The sequence below is a fragment of the Chelonia mydas genome, chromosome 3, assembly GCF_015237465.2.
Source record: "Chelonia mydas isolate rCheMyd1 chromosome 3, rCheMyd1.pri.v2, whole genome shotgun sequence".
Lineage (NCBI taxonomy): Eukaryota > Metazoa > Chordata > Testudines > Cheloniidae > Chelonia > Chelonia mydas.
In genome coordinates this window covers 154761138-154785500 of record NC_057851.1, presented here as the reverse complement: position 1 = coordinate 154785500, position 24363 = coordinate 154761138, and the positions used below count along the sequence as shown (strand labels likewise).

At 43.7% G+C, this 24363-nt stretch overlaps 2 protein-coding genes across 7 annotated transcripts in view; one reads left to right on the top strand and one right to left on the bottom strand.

Moving 5' to 3' along the window:
- Positions 1–20474, top strand: part of CAPN2 (calpain 2) — a 54939-nt gene extending 34465 nt beyond the window's left edge. The window contains exons 11-21 of the mRNA XM_007071722.4: positions 535–546; positions 1424–1635; positions 4424–4460; positions 5703–5768; positions 7907–7964; positions 10532–10596; positions 11817–11885; positions 13329–13407; positions 14968–15084; positions 16766–16824; positions 19403–20474. Coding sequence (XP_007071784.2) covers positions 535–546; positions 1424–1635; positions 4424–4460; positions 5703–5768; positions 7907–7964; positions 10532–10596; positions 11817–11885; positions 13329–13407; positions 14968–15084; positions 16766–16824; positions 19403–19426 — 798 coding nt within the window. The 3' untranslated portion in view covers positions 19427–20474. The remainder of the gene's footprint in view (positions 1–534; positions 547–1423; positions 1636–4423; positions 4461–5702; positions 5769–7906; positions 7965–10531; positions 10597–11816; positions 11886–13328; positions 13408–14967; positions 15085–16765; positions 16825–19402) is intronic.
- Positions 20475–21872: 1398 nt separating this feature from the next.
- Positions 21873–24363, bottom strand: part of TP53BP2 (tumor protein p53 binding protein 2) — a 67192-nt gene continuing 64701 nt past the window's right edge. For all 6 annotated transcript variants that reach the window (XM_037895655.1, XM_037895654.1, XM_043543595.1 and 3 more), the window contains one exon: positions 21873–22749. In XM_037895655.1, the coding sequence (XP_037751583.1) occupies positions 22708–22749 (42 nt within the window). In that variant the 3' untranslated portion in view covers positions 21873–22707. The remainder of the gene's footprint in view (positions 22750–24363) is intronic.

The window sequence follows — 24363 nt, the reverse complement described above, 5'->3', positions numbered from 1 at the left end:
GGATGGAATGACCTAGGTTTGATGTGCAAACTAAACGTGTCCAATGGAGAGCTTCAACAGAAACCACAGTTTCTCATCTTTGATTTAGTGGGTCAGCTTGCAGAGACTACAGTGCCCACCATGATGTAAGAGGTCTTCCACTCAGATCATGACAGAGCATTGCATGATGGGATCTGTAGTCTCCAAAGGCCATATTGCTGTTTTGAAGAAGGAGATGGCTACTAATGGCTCCATTTTATACAGATTAGGTGTAGCCCTCAGGGTTCTGACAAGTTGCCACATGGCCTTTAATTGGATAAAGCTTGGGTGCCCTGTTTTAATACAAGACAGAGACTATACCTCAGCTACCAGTATTGAGTATAGTCATATCTATTACAGTGTATTTCACTAGATATGTGTCAGAGAGGTGCAGAGTGAAGTATCAGCAGAAAAATGTCATGACCTTGGATAATAGTAATAATTATCTAACCTTTCTGCTAGTTTCCTTTCAATGAACAAATGAATAACTTGTGTCCCTTTCTGCTTTTTCTGCAGCTGCCCTCGCAGGTATGTAATGTGCATTTTCTCTTTCCTCCATTCTCAGTGGTTAATGTTCATAGACGGGGCTTAATGGCATGGATAAAGAGAGAGCACTCCACTGGACAGACAATATTGACCTTGCTAAGTCTATAAGTAGATCTTCCAGGCTGGAAGCTATTTGTTTTTGTTGTATTGCTGCTCTGCACATGGGTAGGATTCTTTGCTGCACAAACCCAGCAAACCCCCCTTGGGTAGCCTGTTTTCTCAGGCTTGCACAGGGTCCAAATCTGGCACAAAATGAATATTCCAAATAACGATTTTCTATTGTCCCTTTTGGTCCCTATTGTCAATTGCATCTAGTTAATACAAGCCTGGGCTTTTGTATACGATGACGGTGTTTGAGGGCAATTGCAATAAGATTGATTCCCTGGACACTAACAGCACCTAAAATTATGCTCTGTTGTCCTAAACCAGTAGACACTGACTTGTATCAAGTATAATATTAACATACACACACTGCATTCGCAGAGAGAGAGACCCTTAGACATCCCTGGCTTTCCAGGGTGGGGGGGGATGTGAAAATAGCACCCAGCACACGTCTTTAAAATCCTAAATATTTTGCCAAATTCCTCCCAAACTGTATAACATATCTAGAATTTGACAGCCCAGGGTAAAGGTTTTATTGACCCTCATTTGGAATGACCTGCGTAACATGCACTATCCCTCAAACTCACAAGTAAGGTGACCATCGCAAACTCATGCCAATGAAACCTATATACCATGCCAGTACTTATTCTCTCTCATAATTCTGTTGCATTGATCTTTACCCAAGGAGGATAACATGTTACTGTTCTGTTTTCACCTTCTCTCTGAACTGAAATAACTCGTTATTTGTTTGAATAAGTTTTCTGGCCAGACAAACGTTCATCTGAGCAAAAACTTCTTCCTGACGAACAGAGCCAGAGAAAAATCAAACACCTTCATCAACCTCCGAGAGGTACTAAACCGATTCAAACTGCCTCCAGGAGAATATGTCATTGTGCCATCCACTTTTGAACCCAACAAGAATGGGGATTTCTGCCTCCGAGTCTTCTCTGAAAAGAATGCAGATTCACAGTACGTAGCTAATGCACCCTCTCTCTCCTCCTTATGGTAATCCAGAAATATTATCCTGGTAAATCTGATGTCTCCGAGGGACTGGATGGCCCTGAGAATTGCTAATGGGATCCCCTTAGCTCATTGGTTTAAATGTAGAATGATCAAAAATTGCTACTATGGCCCATGTAAAAGGAGTTCGTGGTTTTGTTCCATTTCCCCATGGACAGGTATCTGCATTAAAGGAAAAACCCACAACCATTGGCATCCTTGTTGAGAGCCTCATCTGAGAGGCCAGTGATCAAAGGCACCATGGTGTCTGAATTACCCTCTAATCTCTAGTGGTGGTCTCTTCTGGTTAAGGACTGTTTGTCCTATATGCAGGGAAGTTTCTTGTTATTGTTAATCACATTTATTGCAGTAGTGTCCAGGGTCCAACCAGGATCAGTCCCACTATGCTAGGCAGTATAAAAACACAAAGTAGTAGACAGCTTTGCCCCCCCAGATAGACAAGTCAGACAATGTGCAGAGGAAAGGGATGTAGCAAACAAGCAGAGTGATCAATGTGACTGTGGCCAATGTCATGTTAGTTTCACAGCTTGCAAAGGCAGGTTAGTTAGGAGGGGATTAGCTCAATGGAAAGACAGAGAAAGGGAGTGTGGTGAGGGGGACAGAGCTGGTGAGAAGAGGAAGGGAGATGAGTCAAAGGTGCAAGAGGCAGATGTGGAGTGACACTGAGGTGAAGTTTGCATTGATTCCCCCTCTTATACTGGATGAAGGACTTCAGTTTCCAGGGCTGTCAGTGCAGCATCTTTAAACTCACTCAGAATCAAACACTGTCTTACTGAAACCAACAGGGCCCAGCTAATGCAAGACAAGCTCTGTCTTTCACTCATACTGCGTACTTAATAATCCAGGGTGAGCATCTAGGCCAGAGGTGGGGGAACTACGGCCCGGGGGCCGCATCTGGCCCTCCAGATGTTTTAATGCAGCCCTCGAGCTCTCATCGGGGAGTGGGGTCCGGGGCTTGCCCTGCTCCGCATGGCTCCTGGAAGCAGCGGCATGTCCCCACTCCGGCTCCTAGGGGTAGGGAGCAGCCAGGGGGCTTTGCATGCTGCCCCCACGCCAAGCGCTGCCCCCGCAGTTCCCATTGGCCAGGAAACATGACCAATGGGAGCTGCAGAGGCGGCACGCAGAGCTGCCTGTCCACACCTCACCGCGTAGGAGCCAGAGAGAGGGACATGCCACTGCTTCTGGGAGCTCCTTGAGGTAAGCACTGCCCGGAGTCTGCACCCCAACTCCCTCTCGCACCCCAACCCCCTACCCCAGCCCTGATTCCCCTCCCACCCTCTGAACCCCTTGGTCCCAGCCCAGACTACCCGCCTGCACTCCGAACCCCTCATCCCCAGTACCATATCCCCAGCCGGAGCCCTCCCCCTCTCCCAAATTTTGTGAGCATTCATGGCCCGCCATACAATTTCCATACCCAGATGTGGTCCTCAGGCCAAAAATTTTGCCCACCCCTGATCTAGGACCACAGAGCATCAGCCTGAATTCCAATTTCCTCTTTAATATGGGATTGAATCCAACCCATCATCAACTTCTTCATTGCTTCTGAGCACCAGTGAGGAGAGTTCTAATTAAACGCTGCAGAAGGTGAGGGGCAGATTTCATATCAATCCTGGCAGCGTAGGTGCTGATTATTGAGCAGGAACCAATTGAGTCTTAAGTGTTAAAGAAAGCACTCGAGAATAGCAGGCTGGGCTCTCTGACTCACGGAAATGTTAAATCTCACAATGAGATGTACATTTCCTACTGCTTCTAAAGCCCAATTGCAAGACTAGTGCCCACAAACAGACACAATTAGTCATAAGAGGTGAGCTCACACCTTTGAAATCTTGCTGGGAAAAGGCCCAGGGAACTAGCCCAGCTGAACGTCTTCCTTGATTAAAAATATGAAACGTCAAACACTACTGATTCGAAACGGCACCATTTGGGAACTACATGGAATAATCATGATTCTAAAGAGAAGAGAAGAATTTCAAAACTGTCACTGTGTGAGGAAGGGATGGCTCAGGGGACTGGAAACGTGTTAGGAAGCTTTTCATCTCTAGGCTTTTCAAACCCTGTCTACAAACACAAAAGGCCACTTACTCTAGGGCTGCACTTTACACGGCCCCTGTGAAAGCTGTGGTCTCCTGCCACATTGTTTATTTTCAGCCTTCAAGACCCACCCAAGACTCCTGGGTTCTAATTCCAGCTCTGACTCAGATTACTTCTGAAGCCTTGGATAAATTACTGAAACTCTCTGTGCCTATTTCCTTCTCTCTGAAATAGAGAAGTTAATAGATATGGGTTTGATGCAGGCATTAGTGGGTGAAAAAAAAAAAAAATCTATGTAGGAGCTCAGACTAGATGAGCATACTGGTTCATTCTGGCCTTAAAATGAATCTTCTCTGAATCTGTAATACTGCCTCATAGGAGCGTTGCATGGTTTGTAAAAGTAAAGTGCTTTGAGGGTGAAATGAACTAAAAATTACGCTGTCATAACTGGAATAATGTTAATGGCACTGCTTTGCTTGAAAGTCAGTTTCTGTGGGCAGTCATCCACAAAAATCAATGTTTGGGCCTCTGCCTCAAACATTATTATTATTAACTTGATTTTCAATTAATATTTAAATGCATTTTTCTAGAATTTTCTAAAGCTATATTATAGGAGTTAAAAGAACTAGTATTGAAGTAAAACTTCTGCTTAAGCTGGTTTATTTTTTATTAGTTTGTTTTAACATCAATCCTTTTATCTTTCTAGGATTGTAGATGATGAAATTGAGGCCAATATTGAAGAGGTAAATCTTCTCCCCTCCCTCTCCCTTAATATTGCTAATTGAAGCGATCCTATCACAGACAGAAAGGTGATAGTTAAGGATACGATTCTGTCACGGAGGTCATGGATTCCGTGACTTGCCGGGACCTCCGGGACTTCTTCTGGGGCAGGGATGGAGCAGCAGTGCCTGGGGTTAGGTCAGCGCTCTTGGGGCAGGAGCAGCAGCGGGGCAAGAGAAGCTTCCAGCCATCAGCCCTGGTGCTGCTGGGGCAGGAGCAGCAGCCCCCAGGCCCACCAGAGCAGCAGCCAGGGTTGGATTAGCTCCTGCAAGCCCCTGGCAGCACTGTTTCTCCTCTGCCACCCTCCCCCGGCTGGGTATTTTTAGTAAAAGTCAGGGACAGGTCGTGGGCTTCTGTGAAATTTTGTTTATTGCCTGCAATTCATCCCTAACTTTTACTAAAAATGCCTTTGACAGAATCTTAGCCTTATTGATAGATCATGCCTTTTTTCCATTTATCTGACTCCCCTCTTTCTCGAGCAGCACAAAACATTCACAGTATTGTAGTCTTTTTCTATTAGTCCATAATCCGTCAAGGACTTCTATTTCATCCTGAACCCAGATTCTTGGATGTACACACATAGCTCCCAGTGAAGTCAATGAAAACATCTGAAGCAGCTTTGAAAACAGATTTCAGCCCTTACCTGCAGCAACAAAACTCAGCCTGTTCAGATACCAGATCAGACACTGTTCACTGAAATGATTCAAGCCTAGGCAAACAGGCTTCAGTTTTCAAATGTAGACATTAAATCCATATTTGAGTAGAGGGACCCAATCCAGCAATACGTAGTCATGTGAATTGTCCCACTGACATTATGAGATGGCTTGTGTAAGGGATGCAGGATAATATGTATAGTTTTGTAAGCAAGAGCATGTCCTAGTAGTTAAAGCAGCAGATTACTTAATTAGCATGTATGTAAATCTTTGCAGGAGTGGGATCTGAATGTTTTACTTATGTTTTTTTAAACAGACACTCTGGGATTCAGTTTAGTCCAATATCTGGTTTTGTTTTTAAAAAAAAAAAAAGAGACTCAATGGTAAAAGTTAGATTTAAAAAATTCTTTCCGTTGCAATAATCTGCAGTGTTGCCTGTACCATAGCTAAGGAAATGCATTCGTTTAAATATGATTGCTAATGAAACAGCATCTCCGACACAATGTCCCTCCTTATAACAGGTTGATTTTTACCATTTGAACCCTTTTCTAGAATGACATCAGTGAAGATGACATTGAACCCAGTTTCAAAAAACTTTTTGCGCAGTTGGCTGGAGCGGTGGGTATTTCTCTTACATATTCTTATCCATTATTATTAGTGTACAAGATTCTCCACAAATCTTCTGTGTCTTCTGCCCCAAGGAGCAGTTTAACTCAGATGTGCTGGCCAGATTTGCAAAACATACATACACAATTGTGCATGCCAAAATGTCCACAGTTGTGTGCCTAATTGCCACAGGCAATTGGTCTCTGTAACGGGGTTTACTCACCACTCCAGTGCCTCCTTGTGGCTGAAACAGAAATTAGCTCTGGTAGCCAGTGCACCTTCCTCTGGTGCTTCCTCACTGCCATCACTTTTGTTCCCAGACCCACACCACTCCCAGGACTGAGGCGTCCTCTTCATAAACACTGCCCTCTGGCTGTGCCACCCTCTGTGTTTCCCCCTTCTGGGGGACAATATCACAGTCCCGGAATCCGACCACTTCCTCAGTGGCAAGTGGGGGTGGGGGGGGACTCAGGCCCGCCCACTACTCTGGGTCCCAGCCCAGGGACCCTGTGAATGGCTGCCACTTGCTGCATCCCCTCAGACTCCTCAGTTCATTTCCCTGGGTCACTATCCTACAGCCTCCAGCACCTTCTTCCCCTTACCTCAGCACTTCAGCCTGCCAGTCTTAGCAGCTAGCCAGCTCTCTCTAGCTTCCCGGGTCCCTGCTGGCAGCACTGCTCTATCCAGGGTGCTGGCACCCCTTCCTCCTGCCAAGAGTCTGAGCTTCCCTCGTCAAGCTCCAGGTAGATATTGCCTCTGCTCTGCAGCTCCTCTTATATAGGCCTGCCCGGCCCTGATTGGCTGCTTTCTGCACAGCCTCCCTAGGGCTCCATTAACCCCTTACAGGCCAGTGTGGGGTGGATGTCCCATCACAGTCTCATATAGCCCCCAGCTAAAGAACTTACCTCTTTGGGTCAAGCTGTTTAGATTCATGCCTTTAGCTCTGGAAGTTCCTGGTTCAGCTCATCCAGCAATCACAGCAATTAAGCATGCAAAATATGCAAGTTGCACATGCACTTTTATGCACCCTGCTGAGCACATGCCCTTCTGAAAATCTGGCTTATGGAGTAACCAGGTATGACAAGGTACAGGGGCAATATCTGGTCCCTAGAGAAAAAGGCTTAGCTGAGCTTTCCCCTTGTCTGGGTGCTCAGAGGAAAGAGCTTCCTGGCTATACACCCAGGGCTCCTATGAGTGGAGCAAACCCCAGGCAGGGAGAGTTACTATTACTCTTTTTATGTGACATTATCTTGTTTAGACTTACTCTGGTTAAGCCCTCTGCTGATTGCACCTGCGGTTGTTTCTGCTGAGTCAGGCCCCTAGCTCAGTGGTTCTCCACCTGGGGTACGCATACCCCTGGGGGTACGCAGAGGTCTTCCAGGCGGTACATCAACTTATCTAGCGATTTGCCTAGTTTTGCAACAGGCTATATAAAAAGCACTAGCAAAGTCAGTACAGACCAAAATTTCATATGGACAATGGCTTGTTTATATTACTCTATATACTATACACTAAAATGTAAGTACATTTATATTCCAATTGATTTATCTTATAATTGTATGGTCAAAATGAGAAAGTAAGCCATTTTTCAGTACTAGTGTGCTGTGACACTTTTGTATTTTTGATGACTGATTTTGTAATCACGGAGTTTTTAAGTGAGGTGAAACATAGGGGTCCACAAGACGAATCAGACTCCTGAAACAGGTACAGTGGTCTGAAAAGGTTGAGAGCCACTGCCCTAGAGAAGCAATGGAATCCAGACCTGGCCAGTGAGATCAGCACAGGAAGGTTTCACAGAAGGACTTCAAATCCTTCCATAAAACCCACTCCAAGACAGAGTGTGCTTGGAGCACGAGAGGTGATGGGAAATTTCAGGGGTAAAAGCTAGACCTGGCAAACTCATCAGAAGGAATCCTGAGCATGCCCGGTAACTGCTGTTAGCATATGAGGTGATAGCCAGATTTAAACTGTCTGCATTTTCTAAGCATTGCAGAGCTTTTGATTTCATTTGTGCAAATTTTATTCAGTCTGGGTAAATGCAATAGATCTTCTAGCTAACCCTCTCACGCCCTTCCCTGTTACATAGATTCCACATCTGGCTTGGCTTACTATGACTATTTTATTACAACTGTTTTGTTACATTTCCACAGGATGCAGAGATCTCTGCTTTTGAATTATGTAATATCCTGAGAAAAATCATGGCTAAACGTAAGTGTCTTCCTCTCCTCTGAGAATACATTGTCTCTGATGGCCAGTAGTAGGTTAGAAACAGAGCACCCACAACTTCCAGAGAAGTCAAACGTGCAGACATCGATCCCAGTCCTGTGCTTCACACAGATCTCAAACTAGCTGTGCCCTTAATTCCTGCACTCCAGAGCTGCAGGAGAAACTCTTGGCAGTCTGAGCTCAGGACTGCTCAACACCACACCTGCATGAATGAGGAACACTCCTTGTGCACCAGTGTGTGTATAGGTGTTACTGGGTCTGGCTAGTCAGATAGAAGCTGGTTAGCTCAAGGGATTGGTAATGGACAAGAGTGTCACTATCCTCTAGTGGTTTGAATCCAACCTAGATTGATATTGATGTGAAATAATCAGATTATGTGATCACATTACTCAAACCAATGAGCAGACATGCTGTTGGATTCTGAATAAGATGCAAGCAACACCAAGAAGCACTGCAGAAGCCTTACTGTGAGTGAATTGCAATGATCAAGGTTGGTGTCAGGTGTCAAAGGCATAAACTGCTCTTGCAAGTTCTTTGTGAAATAATTATGGTCACGGCCTGCACAATTGAAAAAAAAAATCCACCTTTCCCTGTACCTGAATCAGTCACAAACTGGCACGTGGTGCCAACTGGATTCCGGTGATTACAACAGAAGTGGACTGTGAAGACCATGTTGCTGTCCTTAAAGGGCACTGGTTCAAATGAGAAGAAGTTGTTGGCCATAAGATTTACTTAAAGAAAAGTGAATCTGTTGCTTTCAAGATGAACCAGCATCTGAGAGAACTTTGTTTGGGGAAGGGTAAGAGTAGGGGACTAATGTGGAACACTGAATGAATGGGAATGTTAGGACGTGTACAGCTCCTCTTTCTGGTTTAGAGAGGGGGTAACTTACACAGATAGCTGCCTATTTTAAGCCTCCAAGGTCAGTGACAGCACAGCCAACTGGCTAGGGCTTCTCTGAGTGATAATGGAGGGGTGTTTCTAATCTTGTTTTTCTTGCACAAAGGGACTCAGGACTTGTTACTGGTTTAGTCTCCCCTTGGACACTGATCAAGTTCACGGAGATAAAAGCCCCACTGATTTTTACAGACATCAGCCAAATAGACAGGGAGGTCCATGCTGTGCTTTATCTCCCTAGATGCACCAGCGTGGTATCGATTGTCTTTCCTGTATAACTGAGCTCAGTCTCCTTCCCCTCTCCTTCAGTCCCCACAGGAGCACTTATGTTTACTGGCAAAGGACAGGACCAGAGACACTTGATCTCTGCAGCTCACATACAAACCAATTTCTGCGTGGAGGTTCTGCTTGGAAAATTTCCCAGCAGCTTTTACACTTAGGACTCATGGTCAATTGCAGCAAAGTGCTGAGGATGCTGATCATGGGCACTTTGCCCATCCCCTTCATTCCAGTCACGTGCCCCGCCACTGTGCAAAAAGAGAACTTTCCTGCAACCCTTTGCAGAGGGTCCTCATCCCGGTAGACAGACCCTCACAGACCCTGTCCTGCTTGTAGACAGCCTGCTGTTTAGCATGAAGCCACTCTGTATTCCATGCCAGTAAGTTTTGTCCCCCTACATCCCAGCATCTGCTGTAGGCACATGCTGTGTCCTTTGTTGAGGGAGAGCAGGATCCAGCAGCCGAGAAGGCAGGTTTCACTAAGAGGGCCTGCAAGGGGAGACGAGGTTTCCATCAAGCAGGTAGGAGATGATAGGATTCTCTGGAGGCAGGAGTCCTGCCCCAGGCTCTCCTCCCAGCACCCTCACACTCTCCCTACACATTTCACACCAGTCACATAAAAATTAACCAGTCCCCTGGCAATGTCCAGCTGAGAACTATCCAGTTTCCTAAGGATTAAAATTACATTTGTTAGGAGCTGGAAGCAGTTCCTAAACTAGTGGGTAGCACCACCTGCATCTTACTATAGGGAGTGGTTGTGAGCGTATGTATGATTTTTCCCTCTAGGCGCTGCTCCACAGAAAAGATAAGGGTCTTGCTAACAGGAGCTAAAGGAATTTCACTTTCGTCCAATCAGGAGAGCCTTGTATTTTTGGAGCTGAAGGCCCAGGGTTCTGTTAATGGCTGCATGCATACGTGTGCATGCAGGTGGTAGTAATGTTACCTCCCTCCAATGGACCTAGCAAAAAGCATAGAACGACGCTAGCTTGGAATCAAACTAGAGACGGCTCATTGCCCCATCCAAGCCCAAAGGAAAGGTTCAGGTACAGACACTGAATTACTGGCTATTGAACAGCGGATGTGGTAGAAAAGGCACTATAGCACTGAGCTTTCTAGGCGTGAGTTGTTGGTCTACACAGCATTAAAAACACCCAGACACAGTTGGGTTCCGAAGCACTCTTCACTATCTCTGTAGACAAACCTACAAAGTCCAGCTCCATATCTGCACAGCTGTACTTGTTAGGGGCTGATGGCTTCTGCAGCTGAAGACAGGGAGGACCACTAGAGGTTTCCCAAACTATTTAAAGGGTTACTATCCAATTCCCATACACTTCCACATGTAACTAACCTGCCTTCTGTCCTCTTTCCTTTCAGGCCAAGATATTAAATCAGATGGCTTCAGTATTGAGACGTGTAAAATCATGGTTGATCTGTTAGACGTATCCTTTGATTGTATTAGCTAGACTGTGTTCCTCTATCCATGCTGAAATGGATCCAGTGGGGGAGTGGGGATGTCCCTATCAATCCATCCCTTCCTACCCGCAACCCCTGCAGGAGGGAAGGCCACATCTGCTTGTGACAGCCACTCTTTAAAGACTCTCCTGCATAGAGACTATACATGTTAATAGTATTGCCAGTTAATGCTGAATCTACAGTATGTCTAGCAGTGGGAGCCTGTATTTTTAGAGCAAAAGGTCCTGTCTGAATTCCAGCCTCGATGCTACATGTGTGGTCTGGCTGGCAACAGCCTAGGAAAAGATTGGTCCCAACATGGAATCGGTATCATGGGCTGATTTAGAGGACCGAAACCTGTATATTAGAAGTGATATCAGTACATTCAGTCCATGTCAGATTTGGCCAGAACATAGTAAAATCACAAAGATTTCACGGTTAAAAACAAGGGAAACCAACTAGAAGCACAGTCCCAGAACTTCTCCCCAGATGACACATAGTTTTTCTGAGCCCAATGCTCTAGGAAGAAATCTACCATGAAAGCCATGCTCAGTTTCACTGGCAGGAGAGGGGAAGGGGTTTGTTTGATCTTTTAAACCATCGCAGGTTTGAGAATAATGTGGTTAGAAAAAGAAAAATACCGAACAAAATGAAGCTCTCCTGCAATTTGTTGTAAAATGTGGCAGAGCCTAAGATTCCACTGTTGTAGTTACAGTAAGAGACAGACAGTGATGTTGGGATTCTTTTGTTAGGGGTTTTCTGAAGACCTACAAATTCTGTCAACAGCAGCTCTTGATTTTGGTTATGTCTCTGTTTCAAATCCAGACATGGTATGACTCAGATTCCCATCAATAGGTGAACCACCACCGGGGAACAGAATGGCATCCTCTCGGTACACATACTGAATAGTTAGAGATTACCTGTGGAAGGCACTGAAAAGGCTTGGGGAAATATTCAGAGATTCAGATTTAATTAATCCAAACAGCTGATTTAGAAACTTAAAACACAACTGAAGAAACAGAGGAAGAGTCCCTAGATCCTGCAGGATGAGCCAGAGTAAGCCATGCATCACAAGATGAGTTGCATCCTTCTCTAAATTTGACATCAGAAAAACAGTGTTGAGATTATATTAAAGCAAACCTAATGTAGAGGAGGGAAAACATTTCTTTCCTGCCATCCAAAGAGGTTGCCTTAACTCTTCCTGCAGTCGGATGGAAGCGGTAAACTGGGACTGAAGGAGTTCTACATACTCTGGACAAAGATACAGAAATATCAAGTAAGATATGATTTCTGTAGAAGGGAACATACAGTATACTACTTGTGTCGATGTAGACTGGTCTGTTCAATGGCTGTTGGAGCACTGTGGGTGTAAATCTATATGTATATTGTGGGTACAGTATATCTATCTATATGGGCAATTCTGAGCACACATTGTTAAACGGAAAGATTGAGTTCTTCAGTAAAAACCTGCTCCCCTGCCCAGTTCTGTGAGGCACTGAACTGCCTCCACTCCCACTGAGTGAGTGGGAGCTGGGGACGCTCAGCACCTGACAAGAGGGATACAGCATCTTGCAGGATGGGGCTCAGTGGGACTAGCGTGGCCTTGAGCATCACAAGGCCATAGCACACACAGACCACAAATGCAGAACGTAAAGGCAGGACGGTTTCAGTCCTATCCTTTCCTCACTGGGAATTCCTGCCCTTACTTGCACATCAGCTTCACCAGCCGCTCAGATTTTAGAAAGTTATTTTTATAAAAATAATAGGCCTCCCGAATGGCCACGGAAAGCAACAGTAGATAAAAGAAACAAAGTATTAGACTTCTGTTATCAGATAACTCCACATTTTACAGCTGTGGACCGCACTGATGGCAACCCCAAACACAGGGAGCTGGGACCCTCCGGCTGGTTTCACTCTCTGTGACCAGTTTAAAACAGGGAGGCGGATCCTCAGCTGGTTTAAGACAATTTACACAAGCTGAGGATCTGCCCCCTGGGATTTTAAGTTTTAAAGCCCTAGAGACAAGTCAGCTGCTCTTTAGAATTCTAGGGTGAAGAGCAGAAGGTGGAGCCACCTCTGCTCCTGTGGCTGCTCCTCACATTAGCTCCACCTCCCTCCCACATCCTTAGCCTTTTCACCTACAGGTCTGATAACTCTGACACAGGACCGAGTGCTAGACAGTGCCTGCTTTGTCAGTGGTTCTGCAGTCCCACATTGTACTTTCAGGTGACTTCCTTGAGTCTCCTCCCTGCTGTATGCTGCGCTGAAAGGATTAGCGATGGCTCCATCTTGGCCAGGTCTACACGACAGCCCTATAGCGGTATCACTATGTCACTCAGGGGTGTGAAAAATCCACACCCTGAGTGATGTCGTTATACTGACCTTAGCCCCCCACGTAGACAGTGCTATGTCGATGGGAGAGCTTCTCCTCATGACATAGCTACTGCCTCCTAGGGAGGTGGAGTATCTGCGCCGATGGGAGAAGCTTCACTAAAGCACCTTCCCCAGTGCAGTTGCTGTAGCTCTGTATGTGAAGACAAGCCCTAGGAGCAGTTGTATGACTGACACTAATTAAATCAATCCAAAATCCATGTTAGGTTCCATTTCTCAGGAAAGCAGAGACTGCTTTCCACAGGCACTTATCTGACTTCTGGCTGAAGCCAAAATAACCAGCTCTTAATTATTGATGATCTCCAACACTGGATTTTGTGTTCTACAGAAAATCTATAGGGAAATAGATGTCGATCGCTCCGGTACCATGAACTCCTATGAGATGCGGAGAGCATTAGAAGAAGCAGGTACTTCCATTCCTCTATAGCTGTATTACCCAACATTTATCTGCCTGTATGCAGTATAGGGTTATGCCACTTTAAGTCCCTTATCTAGACCAATAATCAAAGTCAATAGGTGCTGGTGTAAATACAGTGTAACCATTTCAGCGATCTTTACCAGTGACACTGACTTATTGTGTACACTCATCTCTCTCTCTGGTGGTTGGCCATGATATCTGGCTATACTCAGCAATTGAGGCACATTAAAAGTGGCCCAGATGAGTGGCTTCCTGTTTGGGGCTACTCTCACTTAGGACCTGGCACAGTAGGATGATGAGAAGGCCCTTAACAACCAGGATCCACAGGCTGACTTCCTTTAGTGATAGAGTTGGCCAGGTTGCCTATGAAGAGGAGGCAATCAATGCAAGCACCTCCTCTGATGAATCACCATTAAATAATAATACTAAGCTCTTTTATAGCACTTTTCATCAGTAGATCTCAAAATGCTTTAGTACAGACGTCAATATCATTATCCCCATTTTACAGAGGGGGAAACAGAGGCATAGAAAGGGAAAGTGACTTGCCCAAGATCACCCAGCAGGTCAGTGGCAGAGCTGGGAATAGAGGACAGGTCTCCTGAGACCCAGTCCAGTGCGTTGTACACTGGATTCTTATGTCCACTGCACAATAACTACAAGGGGAATAAAAATACACAAGCCCAGAATGAACTGGCACCCAGACAAAGCTCCTCATAAAAGCACAACATCCACTGAAGATCTCCATACCACAGCTGGGTGCTGGAAACCAGCATCAGCACAGCAAAATTACGCTGTAAACCAGCTTCAATAGAGTGAAAGTACATATTCAGCTATGGATGGGCTAGTCTCAAGAGTCAGAGTTTGAATGCTTATCTAAACTGCTGGAGAGGTTCACAAGGCTGCAAAGCCACGGATTCTACCAACAATCCCACCTGAACCCTCCTAGAACAACCCCTAATCATCCCCACCTGCTGTTGTGTTTGTGTGGGTAAGGTCAGATATCACTGTTTGGCTTCCTTGGTGGAAAGACTGCTTTCCCTTTGGGGGTCTTGGGACCAGTAGGCAGCAGTTCTGTGCCCCTCAAATTCTGAATGGTCTTTGGGTAAGACACAGCCCACACTTACTACAGTACAGAGCTGCTCCTTACCATCAACCATTTTTCTCTGACTGGTCCACAGAAGACAGTCTCTCCCTCTAAGACAGTGAATCAAAATAAGTTCTGCTAGTCCTCCTGAGTACATGGAGTCGGCTCAGCCAATCAGCACTAATACCAAACAACTTAGAAATGCCCACAGAAAAACAAAGTAACCCATCATAACCAACCAGCTCAATAGTTAAAAAAGCAATTTGAAAACTAGACACACAGATGTCACCAAGTAGCCAATATAGATATGAAAATTTTCCAACATTGCTCCCATTGCAAAGACTTCGTGATCTTAAAACAACTCTTTTTTTTTTTTAAAACATACACATTGCTCCTGCTATTTCACCAACACCTGATTGCATTATTAGGTGGCCAAATGTTTTCACCTTTTATTTTGCCCTGTAGGGTTCAAGCTGACTTGCCAGCTGCACCAAGTCATTGTGGCTCGTTTCGCAGATGAGCAGCTTATCATTGACTTTGATAATTTTGTCAGGTGCTTGATTCGGCTGGAAACTTTGTTCAGTAAGTATGTTCTTAATAAATCTTCGCATTGTGAGCAGCCCCTCGCCTTGCTGCATTGTATAAGGTCCAGGCTTATTCTAACACAAGGCTCCTGGCTTTGCACCAGAATAAATTTGAGACAAGCCGAGACGCCAGTCCTACATTCTGATCTGCGCAGAAAGACAGTTGTACTTTCCCCAGGGGTGCAAGGATCTGTCTGCATAGATCAGACTGCAGGATTGGGCTTAAAACATTTTGTTACAGGCTTTAGTTACACCCCACAGCCAAAAACTAGATTCATAAGGGGGATTTAGGTATTAAACTGTTTAACATCTAGCTGTCCCGCTGCCTAGTGGAATTCACAACCCCAAGTGAGTTGCCCAGGCTTCCCATACAACACAGGGGGAGAATTAGGTGCCTAAAAACGGGATTTACAGAAGCCAGCATGCTGAGTGGGATCTGTCAGTCTCACCTGTTGAAATTGTTCTACTTGTTATGAAATACTTTTAGTCATTTGGCCAGAGAGCATGAGAATGACTCTTTAGTCAGTGGTTGCAGCTGGTAGGGGGAAGACCAGGGTTTGAATACCAGCCATGAACCAGCCAGAGTGAAAATTTTATCCCTGGTCTCCACCTCTTGGATGAATGCTTTAACCACTTAGCTTTTGGATGGGGGGAGGCACCACCTCCACTGTGTTTTGTGCAGGACTCAATCCAGTAGGAGTGCTCTTAGGTGCCAGTGGGAGGATGCCTACTGAATCAGGCCCTGCAGGCGAGACAGGCGTGAGAATACCTAGCTTGTGAATTCTTGTGGGGCTTAAGCCTGAGTGAGGCATCCAGCTGCTCAGTGGCGTCAGGACTTGCCTGGTTTTGCACATGCTCACCAGCAGCAATTTAGGCGCCATAGGAACTTACCACTTAGACAGCATGGGACTTTAGGAGCCTCCAGGGTTAAGCGGCAGCTGAGTTCTGGTTTTCTGAATGCCAGTGGTGGTTAAACGTTGGCGTTATGTGGCCTAAAGTGGCAGTTGGGCACCTACATCCCCCTTGTGAATGGCACCTCCAGTGCTAACGTGACAAAAATAGAAAGCACTGCAGTTTGCAACAAGAGCTTTAAAAGAATACTTATTTTCACAGACAACTCTCCTTACCAGTGTTCTAACCGTATGATGGACCATTAAAATAATTTTTCAAACAATTTAACATTACAGTCTTTATGTTGCTTGTTTGTTTTTTTCATTTCACTCAGCTTGAACTAAACAGCCGCTAGTTTTCATGCACTAGGACAAAGCTGCACTGTTTTTGCTGTAAATAGTGGACTATTTTAAAAAAAAAAAAAGGAGTACTTGTGGCACCTTAGAGACTAACCAGTTTATTTGAGCATGAGCTTTCGTGAGCTACAGCTCACTTCATCGGATGCATAGCTAGTTAGATGGTTAGTCTCTAAGGTGCCACAAGTACTCCTTTTCTTTTTACGAATACAGACTAACACGGCTGTTACTCTGAAACCTGTTAAAAAAAAAAGGAAGCAGCTTTCATGAGATTTCTCTCGGTTTGGTTTTCTAAAAGGTTGTTTTCAAACCCTAAATTTGTCCCTTTGTCTCAGATTTAAACCTTCATAGTCGAGACATAGTCGAGATTCTGCTTCTGGTTCCCACGGCTTTCTTCATATACACATCTTATTTCTCTCTTCTCTGTGACAGAAATATTTAAGAAACTGGATGTTGAGAAAAGTGGAACAGTGGAGATGAACCTTATCACTGTAAGTTAATAAGTCTGCTCGGGTTCAACAGCACAGATCTGTGGCTTGCTGAGATGGTTTAGGAGAAAAATGCTCATTCAGTTCTAAAAGCTGTTTCCCCTGGTAGTACAGGATCTATACATTTGGGATGGTTGATGCACTCTCTAGTGTGCCAGTTTCACACAGAGTTGGGAATCTAAGCACAAGAAAGATTTTGGTATCTTCTGTGTCGAGAGTTCTTTGTGCATGTGATTAAAGAAGGTAAATCTCTCTCTAATCCATTTATATCACTCTCTACTTGCTCACGTTGGCCTCTTCCAGTTAGGGATGCTGGAACAATTTGTAGAGTGGGGGTGCAGAGAGCCATTGAACCAAACTGTAAACCCTGTATATAGTGGAAACCACTTCAAGCCAGGGCATGAGGCAGCATCCCTAGTTCCAGCACCTATACTTTGTTAAATAACCTTATATTTTACTGGGATGAATTTCAATTGCAGCCTGCCTAGTTTACTCCTGGGGCAACTCTGTGCCAAAAATATTCAACAAACAATTAAAAATTATGTGCACAATATTTTACAAATCTGCAAAATTCTGCATATTTTATTTGTCAAAATAACAATATAGTCACACCAGTTTCAATTATTTTTGGTCATTTATTTCAAAATACCTGTGGGCAAGTATGTCTGTAACAATACAGACAACAAAAAAGATTAAGAATATGTTTTTTGACAAATAGATTCCTTACTAGGCATATTAATAGAGAACTCTGAATACTAATGCATTTGAACTACAATACAGAACCTTATTTCCCTCAGTCCTCAGAAGCAGTGCAAAGGCTTGGGGGAGTCAGGGGTAATGGAGGAGCTGAGGGAGAGGGAAGTAAATTGCTGGGAAGGAACCTGGCTATGAACTTGGAGGGTTGTTGGGTATGGGTGGGAAAAGTGTGGAACAGGTTTGTTTGTTTTTTTTTTTGGGGGGGGGGGGGGGGAGGGATTGTTATGGAGCTTCCCCCATGCAGACTCTGGCTGACCTCCTAGCCTCTCCTAGTCAGGCACATCTTCCCATCCCCATGTGTTCGTGCACCCCCTGTCCTTAGTGTCCTTCCATCCCACGCAGATACCCATTCCCCCCATGCCCACGTGACTCTGTACTCCTGTACCCCCTCCCTCTGTCTCTATGTAGCTCTGCACCCCCTCCCAATCACCATGTGGCTCTGCGCCTCCACTCCCATTCAGCCTCTGCCCCAGCTTGTCCTCCCACCACTAGCCCTTATGAGCCCATCTGACAACCCCCCCCCATCAGCCCCACGCTGTCTGTTTCCCCATAGCCCCAGTCTCCTGGCCTGGCCTGGCCTGACAGGTGCTGCAAAGAAGGCAGGCTTTTTCTCTTCCCTAGCTGGCTGGGAGCTGCTGCTTTGTTCTAGCACCACAACACCTTCTGGTGGGCAAAAGGCAGAACTGCAGCAACATTTCAGCAAAAGCTTTTTTCTGCACAAAAAATTAAAAATATGCACAGATAATTAATTATGCATGTGTGCAGTAGTGCAGAATTCCCCAGGAGTACTAGTTCTCCTATTTCCTAGTTTTTCCATCAATAGTAGGTCATTGTGCATTCCATCTTCCCAAAGTCCTCTCATGCCTCCACCCCTATAATTGTATCCTCTACCACTTCTATTCTCCTTCAAAGGGGATTCAGCTAATGTAAACTAAGGCCGCTTTACTTCTGAATAAGAGTGCACACATGGGTTTAATGTACTTCGCAGCTTTAGTTAATTCATCTTAATGTCCCTGCAGAGACAAGTCCTCAGTGTATGAGATAAGCTCGTGTTGCTCCAAGTAATTTGAATGCTACTTGGAGTAAGGTTGTTATCTTCTGGTGACAAAATCAGGTTACATTACTATAAGAGAATAGCTGAAGTTGGTTAATTTTAAAAGGTGTTTACAATTCAGACCTTAAAATGTGACATGAACATTTCAGGCAGTTCACTGCACAAGGATGCAACTGATAACGTTTGTTCTACATTTCATATGCATTTGTAACCTAAACAAAAAGTCTACAAATGTAAGGCGTTCAGGAAACATCCCACAATATCTTCCATAGCAGTGGTTCTCAAAGCCGGTCCGCTGCTTGTTCAGGGAAAGCCCCTGGCAGGCCGGGCCAGTTTGTTTACCTACCGTGTCTGCAGGTTCGGCCGATTGCAGCTCCCACTAACCGTGGTGCGCCGCTCCAGGCCAATGAGGGCTGTGAGAAGGGCGGCCAGCACGTCCCTTGGCCCGGGCAGCTTTTTGCAGCCCCTGTTGTCCTGGAGCGGCAAACCGCGGTCAGTGGGAGCCATGATCGGCCTAACCTGTGGACACGGCAGGTAAACAAACCGGCCCGGCCTGCCAGGGGCTTTCCCTGAACAAGCGGTGGACCGGCTTCGAGAACCACCATTCTACAGGAATAGATTTTCCTTCTTTGCACTAAATATGTTCTTGTCCAGACCCCATCATCTCAAGAACTTGTTGATATACATCAACTTGCTAAACTTGCATTGTGCTTTATGTTTTACGGTAGATGAGGACAGCCCTTAATTCAGGTTTTTCCTTCTCTCCACTAGTGGTTGTGTTTTACTAGCATTTGAAGCAATAACTGACCTCAGCTGAAGACATCTCATGGAATCAAGAATGCAAAAATGTTCATACAACTTGCAATAACCTGACCCCACTGTATCCCAACATCAACCTGTTCCTTACATTTTTAAATGGAGATGTTTAAACTAGTGTGTAGGAGGGGATGGGTAGAATATTTTGAAGTACCTGAAAAACCAAAACTCCAACAATACAAAAGCTTGCAGTCTCATTATATATACACAGACTGGATATTTTTAACTACCTTTATAAGTTCAGGGTGAAAGCTCTAATTTTGTATATAATTCTTCAGTTCTATTTTTGACAACTTTGCTTAATTGATCTGTTTTACATTTAATCAGGAAGATATTTAAAGTGCAGTTAAATGTGATTTCTGAGGAACAGCAGTTTTCACTGTAAATTAGAAGGAAGTGAAGTTTGTAGTTTGTTGGCATTTTTAAGCTGCTTGGGAATGAATAGTGGCTATCTTATTTAAAAAAAAAAAGAGGTAAGTGGGAGGTCTGAATAGAGAAAGCAGTAGGGGCCCATTGCCCTTCAGTTTTTTACCTATTAGAAGAACTATTCCTTTTAAAATTAGAGCAATATTCCCTTTTAAATATGGGCAATGTTGCCTTTTAAATAAGCAACACACTGAATAAACTTCCTATTGCAATCTTGCTACCCCTTAAATGCATTGGTAATCCTGTTTCATACATGAAAACCATAGCATTCTTTGGGTTAACCGTATTTTGAAGGATTGGATTAAGTAGTTTATGGCAGTTTGACCAGCAGGAAACCATACATGTAAGAGAGGACAAGATCTTATTAGTCTGATATTTGATCCCCATGCAAGAGGATTGCTACCAGTGAGATCTGTGTCAAAGACTTCAAAGGGGAACAAATGCTGCCATGTATGGTAGGGAACATCACTGGTTATGAATTATAAAAATAATAAAACCCCTTAAACCTTACAAAATTAATGTAATGAATGTAACATAATTTCTATTGTTGCCTTCACTTCTCCCAGCTACTTATTCAAATAAAGACAATTCAGGCCTGGTCCAGCTGGAAGGTGTTTCTTTATAATGGGGATCAGTTGGGTGCATAAAGCCCTGATTGTCAACAGAATAATTTTTGGGCGGGACATCAGGGGACACAAGCTTAGGTTCACTGCAACACGTTTCTATATGCTGTGTATTTGTTGCATAAATCACAGGTTACATGTTCTTTTAAGTCTGCTGTAGAAAGCAATGCTGATAATTGAGATACAGGAAAGGCATCTATAAAGTACTACACTGCATACCGAAGGCATGAAATTACCAAGTATCCAATACATGTACATGGCCCCCTATTAAAAGCATAAGCATGAGATTATGACATTAACAGACTTCAATTTCATGACCAAGTTGCATTTACTATCATCTAAACTTGCTGTGGAATTGTGTGGTGGTAGAGCTTTTGCTTGTGCACATTAAGAGTCTTTGCTCCACTGCTGAGCATGGCCTTCCTAGTGCAAGGCCCCATGTGTTGGAAGGTCTTTTCAGCTGGGCAATGGCACTCCTATTTATCCAGCAAGGGTCTGACAGCAGCAACCCAGGCCCAGATGGGCAGCAGGTTTGATATTCTTGCCTACCAAGGATTCCAACAGGGCCTCTGTTACTTGCATCTTTTGTTCAGCATGCAGCTATGCATCAGCTCACTGGTTTGAGCAATTAAGCTCATTGCTCAAACTGAATGGTTACTATACATCATTGCTAAACTATGTTGGTCCTAGAGGTTACAAGCACTTTTGCCCACTGCCAATCCCCTGAGCTATCCAGTTCCACATGTTCATGTCAGTCTGACAACCCTTTTCACCAGATCTAATGAGAGATCACACATTCACAAAGCCATCTACAGTACAATTCCCAAATCCTGAGCTGGAGGAGAAAGATCACACTGCAGAGTGTGGGTCAGAGAATTTTTTCAGTTTGTATTTGTAGATTGTAGTGATTGTCCAGGAAGTTCATGGCTTCAGACTCCTTTCCTACAGGGGAAGGTTATTGAGCCTCAAGTTTTATTGACATGTCTTTAACAAAGCTATGAATAGTACAGTAATATCACCTATAAGATTATCCTAGTGGAAAAGGCTAGTTAGAAGTAATTCTTCTGCTATAAAACTTTCCATTTAAAATATATCTGTATAGAGTAATTAAATTTACTTAAGATCTAGCAGTCACTTCTAATCTTCATGTTATTCCTAGAACTAACAACGGATATGGCTGCATAGCAGGTTAGATTAAAGTTATAAGTCAAAGAATGTTTTCCACACTGATATGGTAATAGTTGAATACTGGCATATTCCAGGATGTTATAGTGTATTGTGTTTATGTATCTGCATAGCAGGTTGAGATTTCTCAGTGACATGCTAATGCAGATGTCATGGATAGAGTTGGACATGAAATGCCAAAGAATTAAATCTTCAGAGGAGACACCATTTTAATCATCACAATTAACAAAAAATAAAAACACATATTATAACAAAGTTTGTAAGTTTTAAAGGCTACAGAAAGTTTCTACGCTTAATTTTCAGTTACAAAAAAAGACAATAAATACAGGATTTTTTTTTTTTTTTGGTACAAACAGATTCTAAAACTACATTACCTCTGATATAGCACAAAAGTATTTTGAATACATGGAATTCCTAAGATGCTACAGCATTTTATAGTTATTGCTCAATGGACTGGTCAAAAGTTCTTCACTGTTAGACGCACTGTTTTATCTTCAAAACTTTAACTCAGCTACTTTAACAAATACTCTGCTTACAGAAATGTGCTTTTGGGTACTTTGTGGGTAGCTCGGATGACTAATTTCCTCCACTAGGAACAAAGCCAAAAACAGATTTGGAGAAAGCCAGTTGTGTGGAACATGACTCCCTCACTGAGTAATTGAAAAGTTGATTGCATATGATGCCCGAAATTAAAAAAAAAAAAAAAAAAAAGAATTCTGTTCCTGTATGTAGGTGCCATTTGGAAAAGCAGAGTGGGCACTAGTTGAACATTAGGCTTGCTTAGGCCAGATGTAGCACAGCGTCATTTGCTTGTAAGCAGCATTTCAGCTTATGGAATGCCCTCCTCCATTTGTGAATCCATTGATCCTTCATTTGTTTTCAAGCACATTCTTCATTGCTTTCAAGTTACATTGTTATTAACATAAGTCTCATGAAATTGGAACTAACACAAAATGAATGATTTCTTTTATAGAAGTGATAAATCACCCATGATGAGAACTTCATAACTCAGGAGTCTGTGCAATTTCATGCCAAGCTTCTTTGCCTTGGTTTAATTCTTGGGTACAGCTGTGGGGGAGAAAAAGGAAGAAAAAAGATTTTAAAAATGTTAAAAAGAGTATAATGGGGCAGCAATTCTTAAATTTAAAGAAAGTAAATGTAGACAAGAATTTCTATCATGAATACCACGAGCCACTGGTGTCTAATTTTATACACATCATCTTCGGTGACAGAGGGGTGCTTACATAAAATTCCCACAGAGGCAACTTTAAAAAAAAAAAAAAAAGTAGCAATTGCAAAGATTTTTTTTTTAAACTTTCTCCAGGCAAGCATAAAAATATCACAGGGATGTATCAATTGTGACAACTCCGTAGCAGAGTAATAGGAATGTCAAAAGCAATACATTGAAAAGCAAGCAATTCTAAATTATCTAAGCCCTTAGGAACATTCAACCCTATTCAGATAGGCTGTCGTGCAATAAGTGATCTCTACTGCGCAGTGAGCTTTAGAAGGTATTTCTATTATATTTGATAAACAAAAGGAGAGATCAGGGTCTACAGTCTATTTGATTTCATTCATCTCAGTGCATATCGAACAGCTTTTGACTAGCAACAGGTAATCTGAAAAAAGAAGAAAATAAAAATCTACCCATATGTTATAGATAATCGCTACCAATTGTCTGGTTCTGTGAGGACAGTCAGTATGACATTTTCCCTGCTTTGATCACTGAATATTGGTCCACACCCCTTTAAATGCCAGGCCCCAAAACAAGTTTAAGATCTTCCACAATCCAAACCAATCACATATCCATATGTATCAAACAGTGTCTCAGTGTCTGAATACAGCAAGTTCCTATCACAGTCAGTAAATTACTTCTGAAGAGAAGAACTGTAGACAGCCACCAGAACTCAAATCCATTTGGTCATTTTTCACCATCAGCAGAGATATGAAATCAGATATTAAAGCTACCAACAGATCAAGTCCATTAAAAATCTGACATTGCCCGAAGTGTCTCCGTTTTGCATAGACCGAGTCAACATCTGTATTATAATTAGGGTTTGAAGACTTGTAGCCACTATCTTGCCATTCACATAGGATTCAGCAGAGTTCTCACATAGCCTGGTAAGTTTCACTAACATGGCTGGCAAGAATAATCTTCCAGACAAAGTATTGAAGCAGATGATCATTAATCCTAGACTCACCGAATGCACTTAACCTCAAAGGGGAAAGCAGCTGTGATATCATACAAATGAGAAAGAATGTGTCAAACTACTGAATCTCTCTCTCTGGGCTAAACACCTGGGCCTGAGTTTCAGGCAATGCCACGGATGTTTGCAGTGTCCAAGCACTTTTCTCAGAGGCTAACGAAGGATCATTTAGTTATGGGCTTGTCTACACTACTCACTGGATCGGTGGGCAGCAATCGATCCAGCAGGGATCGATTTATTGCGTCTAGTATAGACGCAATCAACTGCTGAGCACACTCCTGTCAACTCCGGTACTCCACCAGATCAAGAAGCGCAAGCGGACTCAACAGGAGAGCGTCAGCTGTCAACTTACCGCCGTTAAGACACCGCGGTAAGTAGATCTAAGCACGTCGACTTCAGCTACGCTATTCATGTTGCTTAAGTTGTGCATCTTAGATCGACCCCGCTCAGTAGTGTAGACAAGCCCTATGAATAC